The 15946-nt window shown below is 38.5% G+C and overlaps 1 protein-coding gene across 1 annotated transcript in view; it reads left to right on the top strand.

The window, feature by feature from the left end:
- Positions 1 to 15371, top strand: part of ldb2a (LIM domain binding 2a) — a gene marked incomplete at both ends in the record, with an annotated part of 88968 nt that extends 73597 nt beyond the window's left edge. The window contains 4 exons of the mRNA XM_079250054.1: positions 251 to 334; positions 5273 to 5396; positions 8026 to 8162; positions 15141 to 15371. Coding sequence (XP_079106180.1) covers positions 251 to 334; positions 5273 to 5396; positions 8026 to 8162; positions 15141 to 15371 — 576 coding nt within the window. The remainder of the gene's footprint in view (positions 1 to 250; positions 335 to 5272; positions 5397 to 8025; positions 8163 to 15140) is intronic.
- Between the last annotated feature and the right edge of the window lie 575 nt (positions 15372 to 15946).

The following is a 15946-nucleotide window of genomic DNA, read 5'->3' as shown; positions in this document are numbered from 1 at the left end:
TATTTCATATATAATAATTTATTCAACATTCTTTGCAGCGATAAATCCATACACACACACACACACACACACACATAGTTAGATGTATAGATAGTTAGATAGATAGATGTATGGCTAGAGAGATAGATAGATAGATAGATAGATAGATAGATAGATAGATAGATAGATAGATAGATAGATAGATAGATAGATAGATAGATAGATAGATAGGCAGACATCCTTATTTTCATTCCTCTTCTGCTGTCTCCAGGCACAAGACCCTCAGGTGCTGGAACAACTGTCCAAAAACATCACTCGCATGGGCTTGACCAACTTCACCCTCAACTACCTCAGGGTAAGAGATGTGTGTATGAATGTATGTGTGTGTGTGTGCTGGCTGACAAAGTCTGTGACTGTCATTCTGCTTTTGCTTTATTTTTTTTTCCATCTCACAACTGACGCACATGGAGGAGCAATTCTTGCCCTTTTCTAAATACACCACAGTAATTTATGTTACTCATCATTTCTAACTTGTTTGTCTAGACATGATGCTGTTTTTATTATGTAGACTATTTTTGCATGTTTACTGTCCATGGTTTGTAACATTTCATGCTCCGCAATAAAAAAATGTCATATTTTATTCACAGGTTAGCTTTTGCAGGTGTCTGAATGTCTAAGTTTGATTTCAAGACACTTTTTTCTCCTTTCCCATATTGAGTCATCAACCACAGTGTTGGAGTAACTTTATTTATTTTCATTTTCAAGGGAATCAATTGTTTTCAATTTTTATATGTATATATATATATATATATATATATATATATATATATATATATATATATATATATATATATATATATATATATGTATATATGTATATGTATATATATATATATGTATATGTATATATATATGTATATGTATATATATATATATATGTATATATATATATATATATATATATATATATATATATATATATATATATATATATATATATATATATATATATATATTTTTTTTTTTTTTTTTTTTTTTTTTTTTTTTTTTTTTTCGTTTTTATAACCTAACTCAAGCAATAAAATGAACAGAAACAGAAAGTTGACCGAATTTATTAGTGATTATTTCACAGGGTTCTGTTTGTGTTTTTCAACGCACGAATGACCGACAGCTACGATTTCCAAATGGGAGAACAAGAGCGAACAGAAGAGGAACGGGGAGAGGGAAGAATTAATTGGATACAGAAAATTAGCATAACATTAATGAAAGCTCCCTGTTGAGACTCATAATTGTGAAACGGCGCGAATCAGAGAACGGCACCTCCACTCCTTATTATAGCCAAGTGAAGAACGGCTCACGGAGAAGGCGCAGGGTGGCTGTTTTTGTTTTTCTATAACAATGTTTTTCTATACAGAAAGCAACTCTAATGTGCCTGAAAGAGAAAACACATAATTCAAGTATCTGTAATTACACACTGAAGGCTCCCTTTCTGTTTACTCTTTATTTTGGTGATGGTCAGGGCTCACGTAACAATGTGTGTTTATGCTTTGTTTACTGACGTGCTTTTTATGTAAGAAATTAAGTTGTTCATGTCTAAACAGTCTGAGCATCACTCATTTAACTTTTAAACCTGAAATATTTCGCAGAAACATGATATTATGAGGTTTTATGCCTTTTCAGTTTTTCTTACTTTTTAGACTTTAAAGGATATTTGAATATTTCATTGAATTGGCAAATTTTAGGGGACAAGAGGAAAATGATGGCTGACTCAGTGATAGACTGGTTCCAACTCTTTGTTCATTTATGAAGCTGGACACAATGCAGAAGTTTGGATTTCATTGCACAGTTCAGTTCAGATGTTTAAGTTTTAATTTTCAGACTAGTTTCTGAATGAAAAAAGGCAGTGAGAACGGTGAAGTTGGAAAAAAAAAACCTTCTAGTCATCCTTCAGATTTATCTCGCAACCTCCGTCTTGACGTCCAGGTTTTCAGGCTGGGAACTGCTGATGTCTAGTCACTGTTATTCAACAATTTGCACATTTTGCAAATGATATTTTCTCCTGCTCTTATCTGAGGTTTGACAAGTAAAAATATACCCTTTCCTCGCATTAAACTGCAAATAATATGTCTGTGGAACAGGTCTTTCCCAACGTTTATCAGTCCTTCCAAAAGAAACTGACAGTTTCCTGGCTGAGGGATACAGCTGGCCTTTCTTTTACACTCAAACACACACTCTCTGTCTTTATGTTTTTTTTTTTCTTTCTTTTTCATTTGTAGTGTGTAAGCCTTTCCATGTATTGGAGCTGCCGGCTTCCTACTATTCAGCCTGAAAATAGCCCTTGTTTTCAGGCAGAGAGCCAGGTCTTGTTGGCTGAGCTGGGGAGGGATATTACTATGTCAGGAGGGAACTATCAGAAGGGAAGACTGGATTAGTCTGCTACGGGGATGTTCACGTTACCTCCAGCAGTATAGCATCAAAATACCGCCATCCTCACTGAGACAAAAGCAACGCACACACCGCTACGTTTACGAAGGGTGATTTGGCATTGTAACGATAAGCAGTTTTTAAAACCTGCTCAACGTCCATCATTTCTGCAAGGACTCCTGATGTTGTCAAACAGGTTGTTAAAAAGCTTCTAAAGCTGCTGTACAAATACAAGTAGGTATCTCCTCTAAAGGTTTTCTGTAGTTTTTTTTGTTCAGTTTCTATTGTACAGATCAACTGGAGATGGGAAGAACACGTTGATTAAAGCCGACATCAGAAAAGTAGGAGTGGTGAGAAGCTGAAGGTCAGATGAGATCATTTGAGCATGCAGTGAATGATTAACAGTCTCCTTTCTCTCAGTAATCATTTTGAGAGTGTCCTTGATCAACCTAGTAAACCCATGCCTACTGTCACGGCAGCAGCTTTGATCTTACATCCTAATCTGATTAGGAGATCGCAACTTTTGGGGAATTCTGATAGTTACGTCACGGTGCTGGTTTAAGTCAGTCCTTCTTGTTGCAGCAAATATTCAATAGCAAAATTCTAGTTGAAGTGACAAAGTTCTCCACGAGGCATACCCAGCAGTGTAAAGAGGTTGATGAAAAGCTCATAATGAGCAGAACTGTTCCATGCTTGTGTCTTTCTGGCACTTATGGTCGGTAGATATCGTAGCCAAAGTGGTTCTTTGTTTATAAAATGGCATTACTGTAATTGAACATGAAGATTAACTGATTTTAGAAACACAGAACCTGTGTATTATCTTAAAAGAAAAAGCTTTTACATATGATGTTGCTCCTCAGATTGCTGTAAATTGAACTTTTTCTTTCCATCTTCTTGTTTTGAGTTTAACTAAACAATCCACAGCCTGGCTCTGGGTGAATTGGAAGCTGAAGTTGACCAAAGTGCATTAAAGTCAAATAAAGTGTATAACTTAAACAAAGCAATGATAGGAAATACATATAAAAACCTGATAAATAAAGCAAAGATTTACGTGGACTCTACTGGGTTTAGCTTGGACTGCAGCTATCTGGCTCAAGCAGTGCTTTCACAGAGGTTTAGATGAAAAAAAGTAAGTCATAAAACCAGATACAGACTGGGAACCAGTAAAATAATCCAATGACTTGAGTTCTGTGTTCACAAAGCAGGTCTGTTAATGAGGAGTTGCTGCTTTCTGAACTGTTTTTAAACAATGCAGAGAAATATCATAAAGGCCATCGCAGCAAACATCGGCTAAGTCTTGTCAAAAAGTGTTTACAAATGTGAAAAAGGGAAATAGCTCATTTCTTTTTTCTTTCCAACGCAGCTGATGAAAGATTAATGCCATAGTGCAGATTTAGACTTGATATCAGGAAATGATAACTAACTGAGTTTGGATGTTTCAGGTCAGATTATAATCAAGATTCCCAATCTTAACTGTAGTCCGTTTCAAGGAAACATCTGTTTCGATTTGTGGAACAAGTTCAGATTCTTACAAGCAAAATCAAGGAGGAAATCTGTTCCACATGACAGGTACATTTGTGACACGGAGTTACTTCTAAAATCATGAAGTCCTGATCATTAAACAAATGTGTTCTTGATATATTTACCCATCTGAGGTATTTTATAGATCTTACACCCCATTGAGGAGGGACAGAGAAACACCAGGAGAACTTAAAGCACTTGTTGTCGGTCATAGTAATGGAAAAATTCTGCAACATTTGCACCTAATAGGAGACAGACTTGAAGCCTGTAGATGGAGTTAGACTCTGGCCAAGCATGCCAGTCCACAAAGACCTCCCTTCTACAGTCATTCTGCATCCTCCGGCTTTGCAACAGAACATTATTATGTTTGTTCAAAGTTATCATAATACTGATTACCCTGATGCTCCCTTTGCTTTGCTTTAACCTGTAAGCTGGTAGTAAAGAGGAGGCAGAAAATGGGCGAATGCCAAGTTAAAAAAAAAAAAAAAATTAGATGATAATCAGAATGAATGGTGGGTTATTTTACCTTGTTTCCTCTGGTGTAACTTTTATATTGGAGTTTGCCAGAGATTTTTTTTTTTTTTTTTTAATCATTTTTTTTTTAAAACAGGACAAACTTTAACGGTGAATTTCTTCCATAACAAAAGAAACCTGAGGTTGAAAAACTGTGAAATTAAACTGGGCGTGTTGCCTGGAGTTTGATCATGGTGTTGCCCCATTATTGGTTTAACGTAGCCAGGCCTGTGCATGGCCAATGGCTCCAAGAGGCATCTGGATTCTGCCCAACAGGGCGGGCTGACCAACTTGTAATGTCTTCCAGATGTTATCTGAATAAGCCAATCCTGATGTATTTAAGATGACAGGCTGACCCCTGGTTCCTCTCACCGCAGATCAGCAGAGATTTCATTTCTCTGGACTGAAGATTGTACTTAAGGTCTTTTAAGAGAACATTGTTTGAGCACTGTGGGAATGAGTTGTTCACACTGCTAGCGGCCGCTTAAGACTAAATACCCAGACCTAAGTGTGTGTGCATATGTACTTGTAGTTAACTCATTTTAGGATCAAATGGTTGCTTTCACTAAAAAAAAAAAAAAGAAATCTATCATTCTGCTCATCTTTCTTTTTCTGTTTGCTTCTGTTTCTCCCAGATTTTTTAAAGGAATTTTATCAAAATGTCTATAAAAAATACATTTATTTTCCAATTTATGTCTTAAAGTCAGTCTGTTGGTGATTTGCTGTGCAGCATTCTGTAGTCAGTGCAGCAACACAAAGGTGGATGCTGTTTCCTTAACAATAAACTTGCTTCGTTTTTTACCTGAACTTGTGGTGTGCCTTGATGTGTTTGCAGTTGTGTGTCATCCTGGAGCCCATGCAGGAGCTCATGTCAAGACACAAAACCTACAACCTCAGCCCCCGGGACTGTCTCAAGACATGTCTATTCCAAAAATGGCAGAGAATGGTAGCTCCACCAGGTAACTACCCATCACTAACTTGAAATGTATCCCAGTAAAATTCAGCACACTTCCAGTTAATGAGGTCTGAAAGAGCTGTGTCTGATTTCTGAAGGAATTACATTTTATATAATAACAACTAACAGAAAAATATAAGCTTTTTGTAAGCATAAGGAATCAGTAATAAGAGTTTAACATTTCCTCGGCTGAGCATTTAAGCTGCATTTTAAACAGCTTTTAATTCCATCTGTGACTGTGAAGGAATATGAATATTTTCCACCGATAATGTACTTCCATTGCATCATTTATGGTCCCAAATCAGCCATTATACATCTTAATCTCTCAGATATGTTTTGCCTGTCAGGTAGAAGAAATAATCAGAATTCAGGGTTGCCTCTTGAATCTCAACCCTGGCAGTCTTAACGGGCCTCTTAGCCGACTGTGATTGATGTTTGTTGGGTGGTTTCTGAAAAGTACCCGGCTTAAATTGGCTGTGCAGTCTTAAGTCAGAGAGAGAGTAAGCCAAGCTTCTTTTTTTTTTTTCTTCTTCATCTTCTTCTTCTTTTGGACACATCGGAGTGGCTGCAAATTACAACAGTGCTTAGCGAGGCGTGACGAGATGTCTTTAAAAACCAACACCAGTCAAAAAGCCTTTGACTCAGACCTGTGTAACTTTAATTAAGAGTGCGGGGTGTAATCAAACTGGTAGATCCAGCTCCCCGGCCAGCGGCTCCCCAGCGTCAGCGACGCTCTTCAAAGAAAAGAAAAAAACAGAGAGAGCAAAAACAGAGTGCTATGGGAATATAAAGACTCCTGTACTGTAGTTATTTATTCCCATAGACTATAAAAATAATGTGTGATAACATGAATACTGTCATATATGTATCATATAGGTTTATGAAATCCTCCTTTTGTTGAAGCTTTTTAAATGTTAAATATAATGAGTCCTTCTTGAAGTGTCAGCGTGTGACCCTTTTGGAAAAAGGTGATCTCTCTCTGTTTTGACACAATAGTTGCCTGATCGTTGCAGTTCAGCAGAAATTGAGGTTTTCCTTATTGGTGGCGTGTTATTCCCCTTTTCCTGCAATTCTTCTGCAGCTTGGAAACTGGTTGGGATTTAGCCAGGAAGGAAGCCACGGGTGCATTTATGCTCTGATAAGTCCTTTCGGTGGAAATGGAAGTGATTTTAGTGCGTCACCGGCTCGGCATCGGAGGAAACCAGTGGGATAACAGAAATGATTGTCTCTCACAATAGGCTTGCTTTTTTTTTTTTGTTTTTTTGTTTTTAACACACGTCTGTCAAAGTCAGGGAATCAAACAAGGACGGATAGTGATAAAAATTCCCTTTATTGTTCTGTGGTCTGACTTATAGTTTCAGTTTTGTTTATATCACCAGTCTCTGATTGTTATAACTGAATATGAGAGCATCTCCCTTGGTGTGATTAGAAAGAACCTCAAAATATGTATTTCATTTTCAGACATCTGTTTGAAGATCACAGCAGTGTTTTCTGCCTCTCTTGAGATTAAAAGGAATAATGTTTTCTAACAATGTCAGCAGGATTTGTAAAATCTTGTATCCATGAATTATGCACTACATAAATTCTTTAGTAAAAACTCAAAACGTTGAGCTCTCTATTTAACCTGTGTCAGTAATTTATATCTTTCATAATAATGATTTCACTTGTGATTTAATTACACCTTCAGGATTCATATAAAGCACAAGCTACGTAGTGATGTTTAGTAGCATCTGCAGAGCATTGAATGTTCAGTTATTTCCTTCCCATTTCTCTGTTGTGGTCTCTGATCTTCTTCTGTCTTAAACTGTTTTAAAATTAAAAATAAAACTTGATTTTGGCTCCGGTTTCAGCTGGACATCCGCAGAACTTCAAAACGGAAATATTTCCCACAAATCACAAAAAAGGTATCTTCTCTCTGTCATCCTACAAGGAAGCAGCATTCTGGTTGTGGCTGGAATGGACTGAAATACGTTTTCATGTGCAAGCTTTTCATGGATGCTCAACTGCATGCTCATAAATTAAGTTACGAACTTATAATGCATGTAAAGGCCTGGCTAAAGCATTGATTAAATGATTAAAGCTATAACTCACTCATGCTCAGCATTTTTTTAAGTAATGGAAGTAAACTAAATGTGGTAGAATGGGGAAATAAAAACACGTCATGGCATTCACCAACACAAAGTGTTTTCTGCTTCTGGAGAACAGCTTTAATCTGACTCGTGCTTTTGAGTAACATTAACTACTTTGCATTACGTTGAACATGAGGGTCCACTGTTGAGCATTTATGCAAATAAAAAAAAGGGGTTCTTTCTTACTAGTGCATGTCTTGGGAGATGTTAACGCTGTTGTGGTTTCACCTTTGTGGATAACAAAGCATGGATCGTTGCACCATAGTAGCTCTTGTCTGTTTAACGTCTCTAAGTGTGTGTGTGTGTTTTGTGCATGAATGTATGCACAGGAATTTTGAACAGCTGTTTCTGCATGTTTTAAGTCTGCACAAGTGCTTCTTTTACTGCGTGGATCTCCAACACGCACTTACAAGCACACAACACATACACCCTACACCTTGTCTCCGTCTGTATGCATTATGTTGTTGGCATGGCCTCTGTTTCTCTTTGCTGGTCGTGCCAAAGCTGAGCCTGCCCGACAGACCACCCCGAAGAGGAGGAAACGGAAGAACTCAGCCAGCAGCGCCAACAGCAGCGTAGGCACCACCGGCGGCAAGAAGCGCAGTCCAGCCACCAACTTCAGCCTCTCCAGTCAGGTACCTGTAAGCATCAGCTCCACTCGGTTTGCCTTCTCATTTTATTGTTTCCTTTATCTCAGACTGCATGTTCACAGGGTTACAAAACAAGCAAGAGAAATTCCTAATGGTATTGCAGCTATTAGGTTTAATTTATTTGCACAAATGAAAGAAAAAGGCTCCTGGAGGAGGGAGTCGAAAAGCAACTCAAGCCCGTGTGGTGAGACAAAGAAGGCTCGAGGGACTTAAATGAAAGCAAGAGAAAATATGTCAAATATCACAAAGAGTGACACAAGCGACATTAGAAATTATCAAAGCAGGAAGTGAACAGAACTGTGTTTTTTGCTGCTGGGTTGCGGGTTATATTGTAAGTAATTATTGTAGCTGCCTTCGCAATCTTCGCCCTGTTCTTCCTTGGAAAAATAATCAAGCTTCTCAGAATATATACTAAATATTTTTTTTTAAAAAAGACCCAGTTTACCCCAATGATCAATCAAATGGCTTTTTCTTGGGGGTTTAAGGGGAAGAAAAGAAGAAGTTTCGAATCCCAGTAGCAACGGCGGGGAAATGTAGGTGGGGGAAGTGATGCACCGTTGTCTCACAACCACAATCCTGAATATTTTGTGATAATAGAAGTCTGCTAGAAAACTAGATGTGAGGCAGGATGCCACAGTGAAAACAAAAAGAAAACAAACAAATAAAGGTCCTTGGCATGTTCTTTTACACCAATATCTCTTAAACTGACATATGTGCCATCATTATTATTAGTACATGATAACATCCAATCATTACATACAGACACTCTTTAAAAGCCCTTTGCACCACTTTACACCTGCATATTGCCAGATAATCTTGTGAGGTTTGGATGCACTATTAATACTGTTAACAATACAACTATAGAAATGTTTAATTCTGTATAGATCAATATTCAGCAAGTAAAACTGTTTTTTTAAGAGGATTCAATGAGTTTGAATAAGATAACATCTGACTCCCAAGTATGAGTCATTGTTTAGACTTCCTCTGTTTACTACTGAGCTACTGCACATTAAACAGTACCGTTATTACGGTTAGGCTTCACAAATGTGCATTACAATACAAGTTACTACAGCATGCTTTCCCAGTCTTTTCTGTGCTGCGATGACATACCAGCCATGGCACTGTGAATCCAAAAATAATGTTTCGCAGGATCGTGATGTGATCAAAACAACACAGATTGTAAATATCGTCAAAAATAATGATGACCACACAGTAAATTCCCTCTCAAACTTCCCAAACATGTAACTTCCTTTTTCATTTACATTCTTATTTGCTTCCTTTACTTGATAGCATTCTTTCTTTTTGCAGTTGCTGTGGATGTTATGTTTAATACATTAATGCAAACAACAAACAAAAACAAAGCAAAACAGTTGGCTCCTTACCAACCATCAGCGCCATTATTAATATAATGGGCAAACAATTCAGAAAAATTGCTTGGCTATAGATGGATAGATACCAAGATGTTTAGACAGATATATAAATAGATGTATAGATGTATAGATGGCTAGATAGATACTTCATTAATCTCCCAAGAAAAATTAAAATAATAATAAAAGTGATGAAACTGTCAGAATATTTTAATTGTTGCAAATTTGAGTTGTTTTTATAACACAATAGCATACACACAGCATATTTACTTTTTAAATTTTACTTCTTTAACAAAACATAAAAAAGCTGCCTTTGTCTGAAGTATCTAAGAGCCTCATTTTATTTATTTTTCATTAAATTGCTGTAGACAATAGTGCCAGTAGTAATTCCCGAAAGTACCATTTAGTACGTTCTCCATTTATTTCATGCATGTTTACGCTTTTTGTTTTAACATTTTAAGATTTTTCTTTTTTCATTACTTAACTAACAAATGTAATTAGGTTTAAACAAGTTCTACAAACACTTTATCTCATGGCTCTACACACACTGCTTAATAGTTGAGATGCCTGATTTGGTGACATGTCTCTATAAAAGACCACTTGACATACTTAAAGGTTAAACAACCTCTTAAACAGCTGAGTATAACACCACATGGCCGACATCCCCCTCAAGGATTCAACGCTGTTGTGAGTGTGTTGTCTGCAGAGGCTCTACTTTTATTCCATAGACTGCTCATTATACACATGCTGTATTACATTTACTCCACAGCATCCAATTTACTGTTCCGTAGCTGTGCCGGTGGAGCACTTGGCCTTTCTTGAGCACAGATCATTTCAGCACTGCAAAAAGATAAATAAATAAAACAACTGCAGTGATACCAAACAAAACGTTTTGCTGGATGGCATTAAAGTCTGTTCATCTAGTACACGGGATTAATGCCGCCTAATGGGAAGGGTGCTAATACATTTCTATACATTTGGTATAGTGGAGCTGCCTAGAAGTCATGCTCATGCAATGATCGTTTGTTTTAAAAGAAGACTTAATGTCTGCTTTGATTGTTTGTTTTGGAAATGACTTTTGTAATGTAGGAGGTGCCGCAACAACCTCACACAGAGGTGGACGAGAATTGTGATTACTTTAATCTTGTTTGAAATATTTCACCGAGAGCAGCATCATTCTGACTTCAGTTAAGATGTCGAAACGTCATAACAAAAAGGCTCATTTGTGTGTGGTTGTCTGTTTACTACTTTGGAAGTGTGTATTGTCAGAGTAACAATCGGAATTTTGCATTTATTTATTTGTAATTAGTTTTCAAATAGATAGATAGATTAAGTATTTATCTATTGATCTATCTATCTATTTGAAAACTAATTTGTTTTAGGGACACATGAACTCCACATTTGATTTGGCAGAAAAATTTTAGAACTGTAATCTTGTTTTCTTCCTGTTTAACTACATGGTTTTCCATCTGCTGCTTTCCTTACTTCCTCATTTTTCTAATTGTGTTTTTTTTATAGGGAACATACAAAAGTGCCTGCCCATTCTGGTCTGACCCTCTATATTCTGTCAGCCAGTTAGCCGTCTTCTCATCTTTTTTATTTTCTTTTTGCCCTGGTTGTGTTCTTTTACCACTTTCTCTCCATCTCACACATATCACACATACATAATGTACGTCTTACACACATATACACACAGTACGCACAAATTGTTTTCTCTCTAGAAGCCAGCGTGGCTCTGTGCCAGCTCTCATTATCACCGATATCTGTATACCCCCCCACCCACCCCAGCTTCTTCCTCCTTCAGATGCACACTCTCTGCCTCCATCTAACCCCCCCCACCACCACACACTCCTTTCTTTCCTCCCAGCCACCACCTTCCCACCCACACACACAAACACATGCATCAGCCATACCACTCATGTCGTGCATTCACACGTCTCTTAAAGACAGGCAGCGTGGCTGGTTACATATGTTGCACGCCTGCTGTCTTTGTCTGAGAAGTTGTTCGTTTGTGGCTGAACACAAGCCTACGTGAGCCCAATAACAATAAGGAGTGGACCCTCGCAACGGGAAGGGGGGGTTACCAACGGCTGGAAAAGAGGAGGCATGGGGGAAGGAAGATGGTTGTGTGGGAGTTTATATAATGAGCAACAGTGACCTCTAGTGGTCAACATTTGCCTCTTCAAGCAGGTCAGACTTTAGGTTTTTTTTTTGTTTGTTTAATCTCCAGAGTACAAGATTGGAATGCAAACTATCATGTGTTGAATCATAAAAACCTTCACTGCATACAAACAGGCTGACAGTTTATAAGGTCATAGTCTGAAGCAAAACTTACTAAATAAATGTTGCTCAAATCTGCAGTTGTGACTCAGGCGTGAATGCCTTGTGGCAGAAAATAGCATGTTTCACGAATGATAATCACAGCTCTAAGTTAGAACAAATGACAAGTATTGGTCCAAAGCCACAACCTGTTAAATGATTCTTTCAGTTCAGTTAACTCACAGATGTCAATATTTTCTCTCAAGAACACCAAGTGTGTATCAATCTGTTACAGAAAATAACTCCCAGCAAACGCTCTGTTTACTCTGAGAATTACTGAGAAATGGAACAGCACGTTGTTGGTTTTGGTCTTTTCAATCTGCCATTGAAAAATGTGAAATTTAGTCAGCAAAAACTCCACAACTCTAGGACCAAATTCAACCATCTTAGCTTCTGTAAAAGTCTGAAGAATTTTGAAACACCTAAAAGTCCTGTGCCATAAAACAAACAACTGGCTGAACAAATTTATTACTCTGTCTTGGATCTGTCATACAATGCAATTAGTGTATTTAGTCAGAAAAAATGAGAGTTTTTTTTTAACTTTATCTCATGTGAAGTTGATGTATTTATGTGTTCAAACTGCAGGTAGGTTTTGCAGGAACGATAGCATCATAGCTTTCTTTGTGCCTGCCCACTTTTACTTAATGTAAGAGCATGTGCCAGAAACCACAACACTACTGCCTGCACACCACTTTCTTTATGCTATGCTAGCTTCGCTTTGAGTCACAGTGTTTTCAGTTAGTAATTGTTGCATAAACATTGCTATCTACCGCTAGTGACCCAATATAATTATGTTAGCCTTTGTAGGGATTTCTGTGTCCTCATCTGAATATACTGGAAAGCTAAGTGTTTCAGCCCTTCGTTATACTATCTTTAAATGAGCATAAAAACTGATAGTTGTGAAAAATAAAATTAAAATAGCAGCTTCATGACAGCATTGCAATGATAGTGATGTTTTTTTTTTAAACTATTTTAAAAATTGTCAGGTACCAAATTTGTTTCATGAAAAACAAAGAATAAAAGATTCTGCATCCATTTTATTTCTAGTTATACCAGATTAATGTCAGTGGTGAATGTGTCACGACTGGGAAATGGACATTCAGTTATTAAACAAGCTCACATAGACATTAATAAAACTGTTGTACTCGTCTGTTTTCACCTGCATTGTGAGACACCTGTGTCATCTCCCCATCCCACTAAAACGCCACTTGTTGTTTTGGAGCCCTGCGGAGCAAATATGTCCCCCCACGATCCTCTCTGCTAATCTCTGTGAAAATATGTTAATGACACCACTCAGTGAATCAAGGGAGCAGGGAGGCATTCAGCGTTGCGTTGGTCCATTCAAATCCTCACTCAGGTAGTGCAAAAGCTAACTCTTAACGAGATGAGTAGACAAGTAGCCAGTATTAATTAGCTCACAATTAGCACTCCCCCAGTCTCAGACTAGCCACCAGCTGTTATCATTGGAGGGGTTTTCTTCAGGTGGGAAGAAACGGGGGGGGTACCTAAAATTGGCCAGAGGTAGGTTGACAGGCCTCCTCGCAGGAACAGATGGTGAATGCAAGCTTTGTTGGCAATCACTACATTTTTAGCTAATGACTTAATTAGCTATGCAAATTGACAAATCAGTGGCAACATTGTCATTTAGTGGGAAAGCTCACCTAAATTAATTAGCCTGATTAAGGCGTAGTGGGGCGCAGAAGTGGTGTGGGGGGGGGGGTGGAAGAAGGTTTGAACTACTTCTTATTGGTGATTCCCATCAAAACGTGTGCACTGGAGAGTTTGGATTGTGCCCAGTTGCATAGTTTTGTTTGTATGTTGTGTGATGTTGGTTTATTACATCACTGCAGCACGAGTTTGTTGTGAGGCTTGCAGGGTTTATCTGCATTCAAGTTCTTTTGTCTTGTGTTTGTTTTCAGGTTTTTTTGTGATCGTGTGTGAGGGTGTGATTGTACTGTAGGCTTATCTGGGCTTGTGTGCCGGTTGCATGTGCCTGTTTTTGTGTGTTCATTTAAGAGGAGATGGCTGAGGAGGGCGAGATCTCCCGAGCCAGGCAGCGTTGACACACATGACCAGTGAAGCGTGCGCTCCATTTAACTGAACGGCTTCTTCCTAGGTTACGATGGGTGGCGCTGATGCTCGCCGGGAACGAAGAATGAGATAGTAAAGATCCACAAAGAAACATAGCAATGATTCAGAGGTTATTGATTGGAGTTGGAATCTACAAATAATACTCCAGTGATCATTTCCGTGTAGAAATATAAAAAAAAAGTGACTAAACGCCATACACTTTTAAAGGGGTATCCGTCTCTATCATGATTTCTTCACATCGCACAAGTCACAGATATCAGTAGATAATGGATAAATCTCTCTCCTTCCCGTCCATGACCTGCTGTGAGAGGGCCATCTCTGTGAAATATGTCTTACATGATGACTATTGATTGGGGTGAGAAGGCTACAGAGCACTGGGGGAATCCACTTGGTACGGGAAGCTTTCATTTGCACAGAGAGATTCAAGGAGGGGTTGACCATGCGTTTGAGTTCACCAGAAAGAGCCGCATTTGTCCTATCCACACTGAAACACATACACACACACACATGCTGTCATTCCATTGCAAGCAGGGGGTCTGCATAGAGGCAGGAAAATACAAACCTCCCATTAGAGAGTCAAATGGGTGCTCCTCCTCCAGATGGAAAACATGATATGACTCACCATATGACCTGTGAAGAGTCTCTGTAAATGTTTGTCTTTATGACCTCATAGTGTCGTAGTTTAAAAAGTGGCTGATTAAATTCTTATCAAGAGAAGCAGACAACATACATGATGATTTATTTGATGTAATGCAAATGTTACGATGGGGTTATGTCGGTTGAATCCTTGGTTATTTAATATTCAGATGGTGGCTTGGTCTAAGGATTAGTTGAAAAGGGTATGCATTTATTTATTCTGGGTGATTCCACCCTTCTTCTGGCATAAAAACGTTGAATCACCCCAAGGCTGCATACAGCCGGTCCTGTACAAAATCAAACATGTGATAGTTGCTTGTGTAAAATTTCTGAATGAGATTACATAAGCAGTTTTAAAGAAATCAAACATGGCACAGTGATAAAAAAACACACACATTACAAGAAGATAATATGGGACTAAAAGACAGTAAAGATTCAGATGGCACGAGATTTATGTGAATAAAAAAATACCAAGTAATGCAGCTCTGAGAACAGTTTGAAACATTTTATTTGGTTGTTTTCAGTGCTTTTACTCTCTGTCTCTCTTCTCCTGCAGGACGTGATGGTCGTGGGTGAGCCGACCTTAATGGGCGGTGAGTTTGGGGATGAGGATGAGCGTCTCATCACCCGTCTGGAGAACACGCAGTATGATGCCACTAACGGTCTGGATGACGAGGATGACTTCAACAGCTCCCCGGCTCTGGGAAACAACACCCCCTGGAGCAGCAAACCCCCCGCTGCCCAGGATACCAAGCCGGAGAGCACAGCACCTCAACCCTCTCAGTAGAACAAAAAATAAATGAATAAATAAATTAAAAGAAGAAGAAAACAACAGATACTCAGCTCCATGTGGACTGGACTTTTAAACCCCCCCCCCCCCCCCCCCCCCAACCATAACCACCATTTCCCTGAGGACAGTGCTTCTACACCTCATAATGTACTGAATCAGAATCCTCGTCTGCAAACTCACCATCGGCATGTCCAGCCAAACTGCGTCTGACTGGGATATTTTCTTCTTCTCTGAATCATTGTGACACCTAAGAGAACACTGAGAATGGGCTGCACTGTTCAGCAATATCCACAGACAAGAAATGCATACGACGCGTGTGCAGCTGTAATGTAAAAATAACAATGCGGGCGGGAGCTTTTTGGCTTTGTTTTGGGGTCTTTTGTTTTTTGGTTTTTTTTTTTGGTCCTTTTTTTTCTTTCCTTTCCAAGAATGCAATGGGAAATTTTCTGATCAAATTCTTCTCTTTGGACCTTCAGAAACAAACAGCTCTTCTGGTGGGATACCACAGCTGTGATTAGTTGACCTGCGGGTCACAAGTCATCTCGCTGACAGTAGACGGTGGGAAGGAAAGA

The sequence above is a fragment of the Telmatherina bonti genome (assembly GCF_933228915.1).
Source record: "Telmatherina bonti genome assembly, chromosome: 12".
Lineage (NCBI taxonomy): Eukaryota > Metazoa > Chordata > Actinopteri > Atheriniformes > Telmatherinidae > Telmatherina > Telmatherina bonti.
The sequence above is the reverse complement of the archived record's forward strand: the minus strand, read 5'-3'. Positions and strand labels throughout refer to the sequence as shown.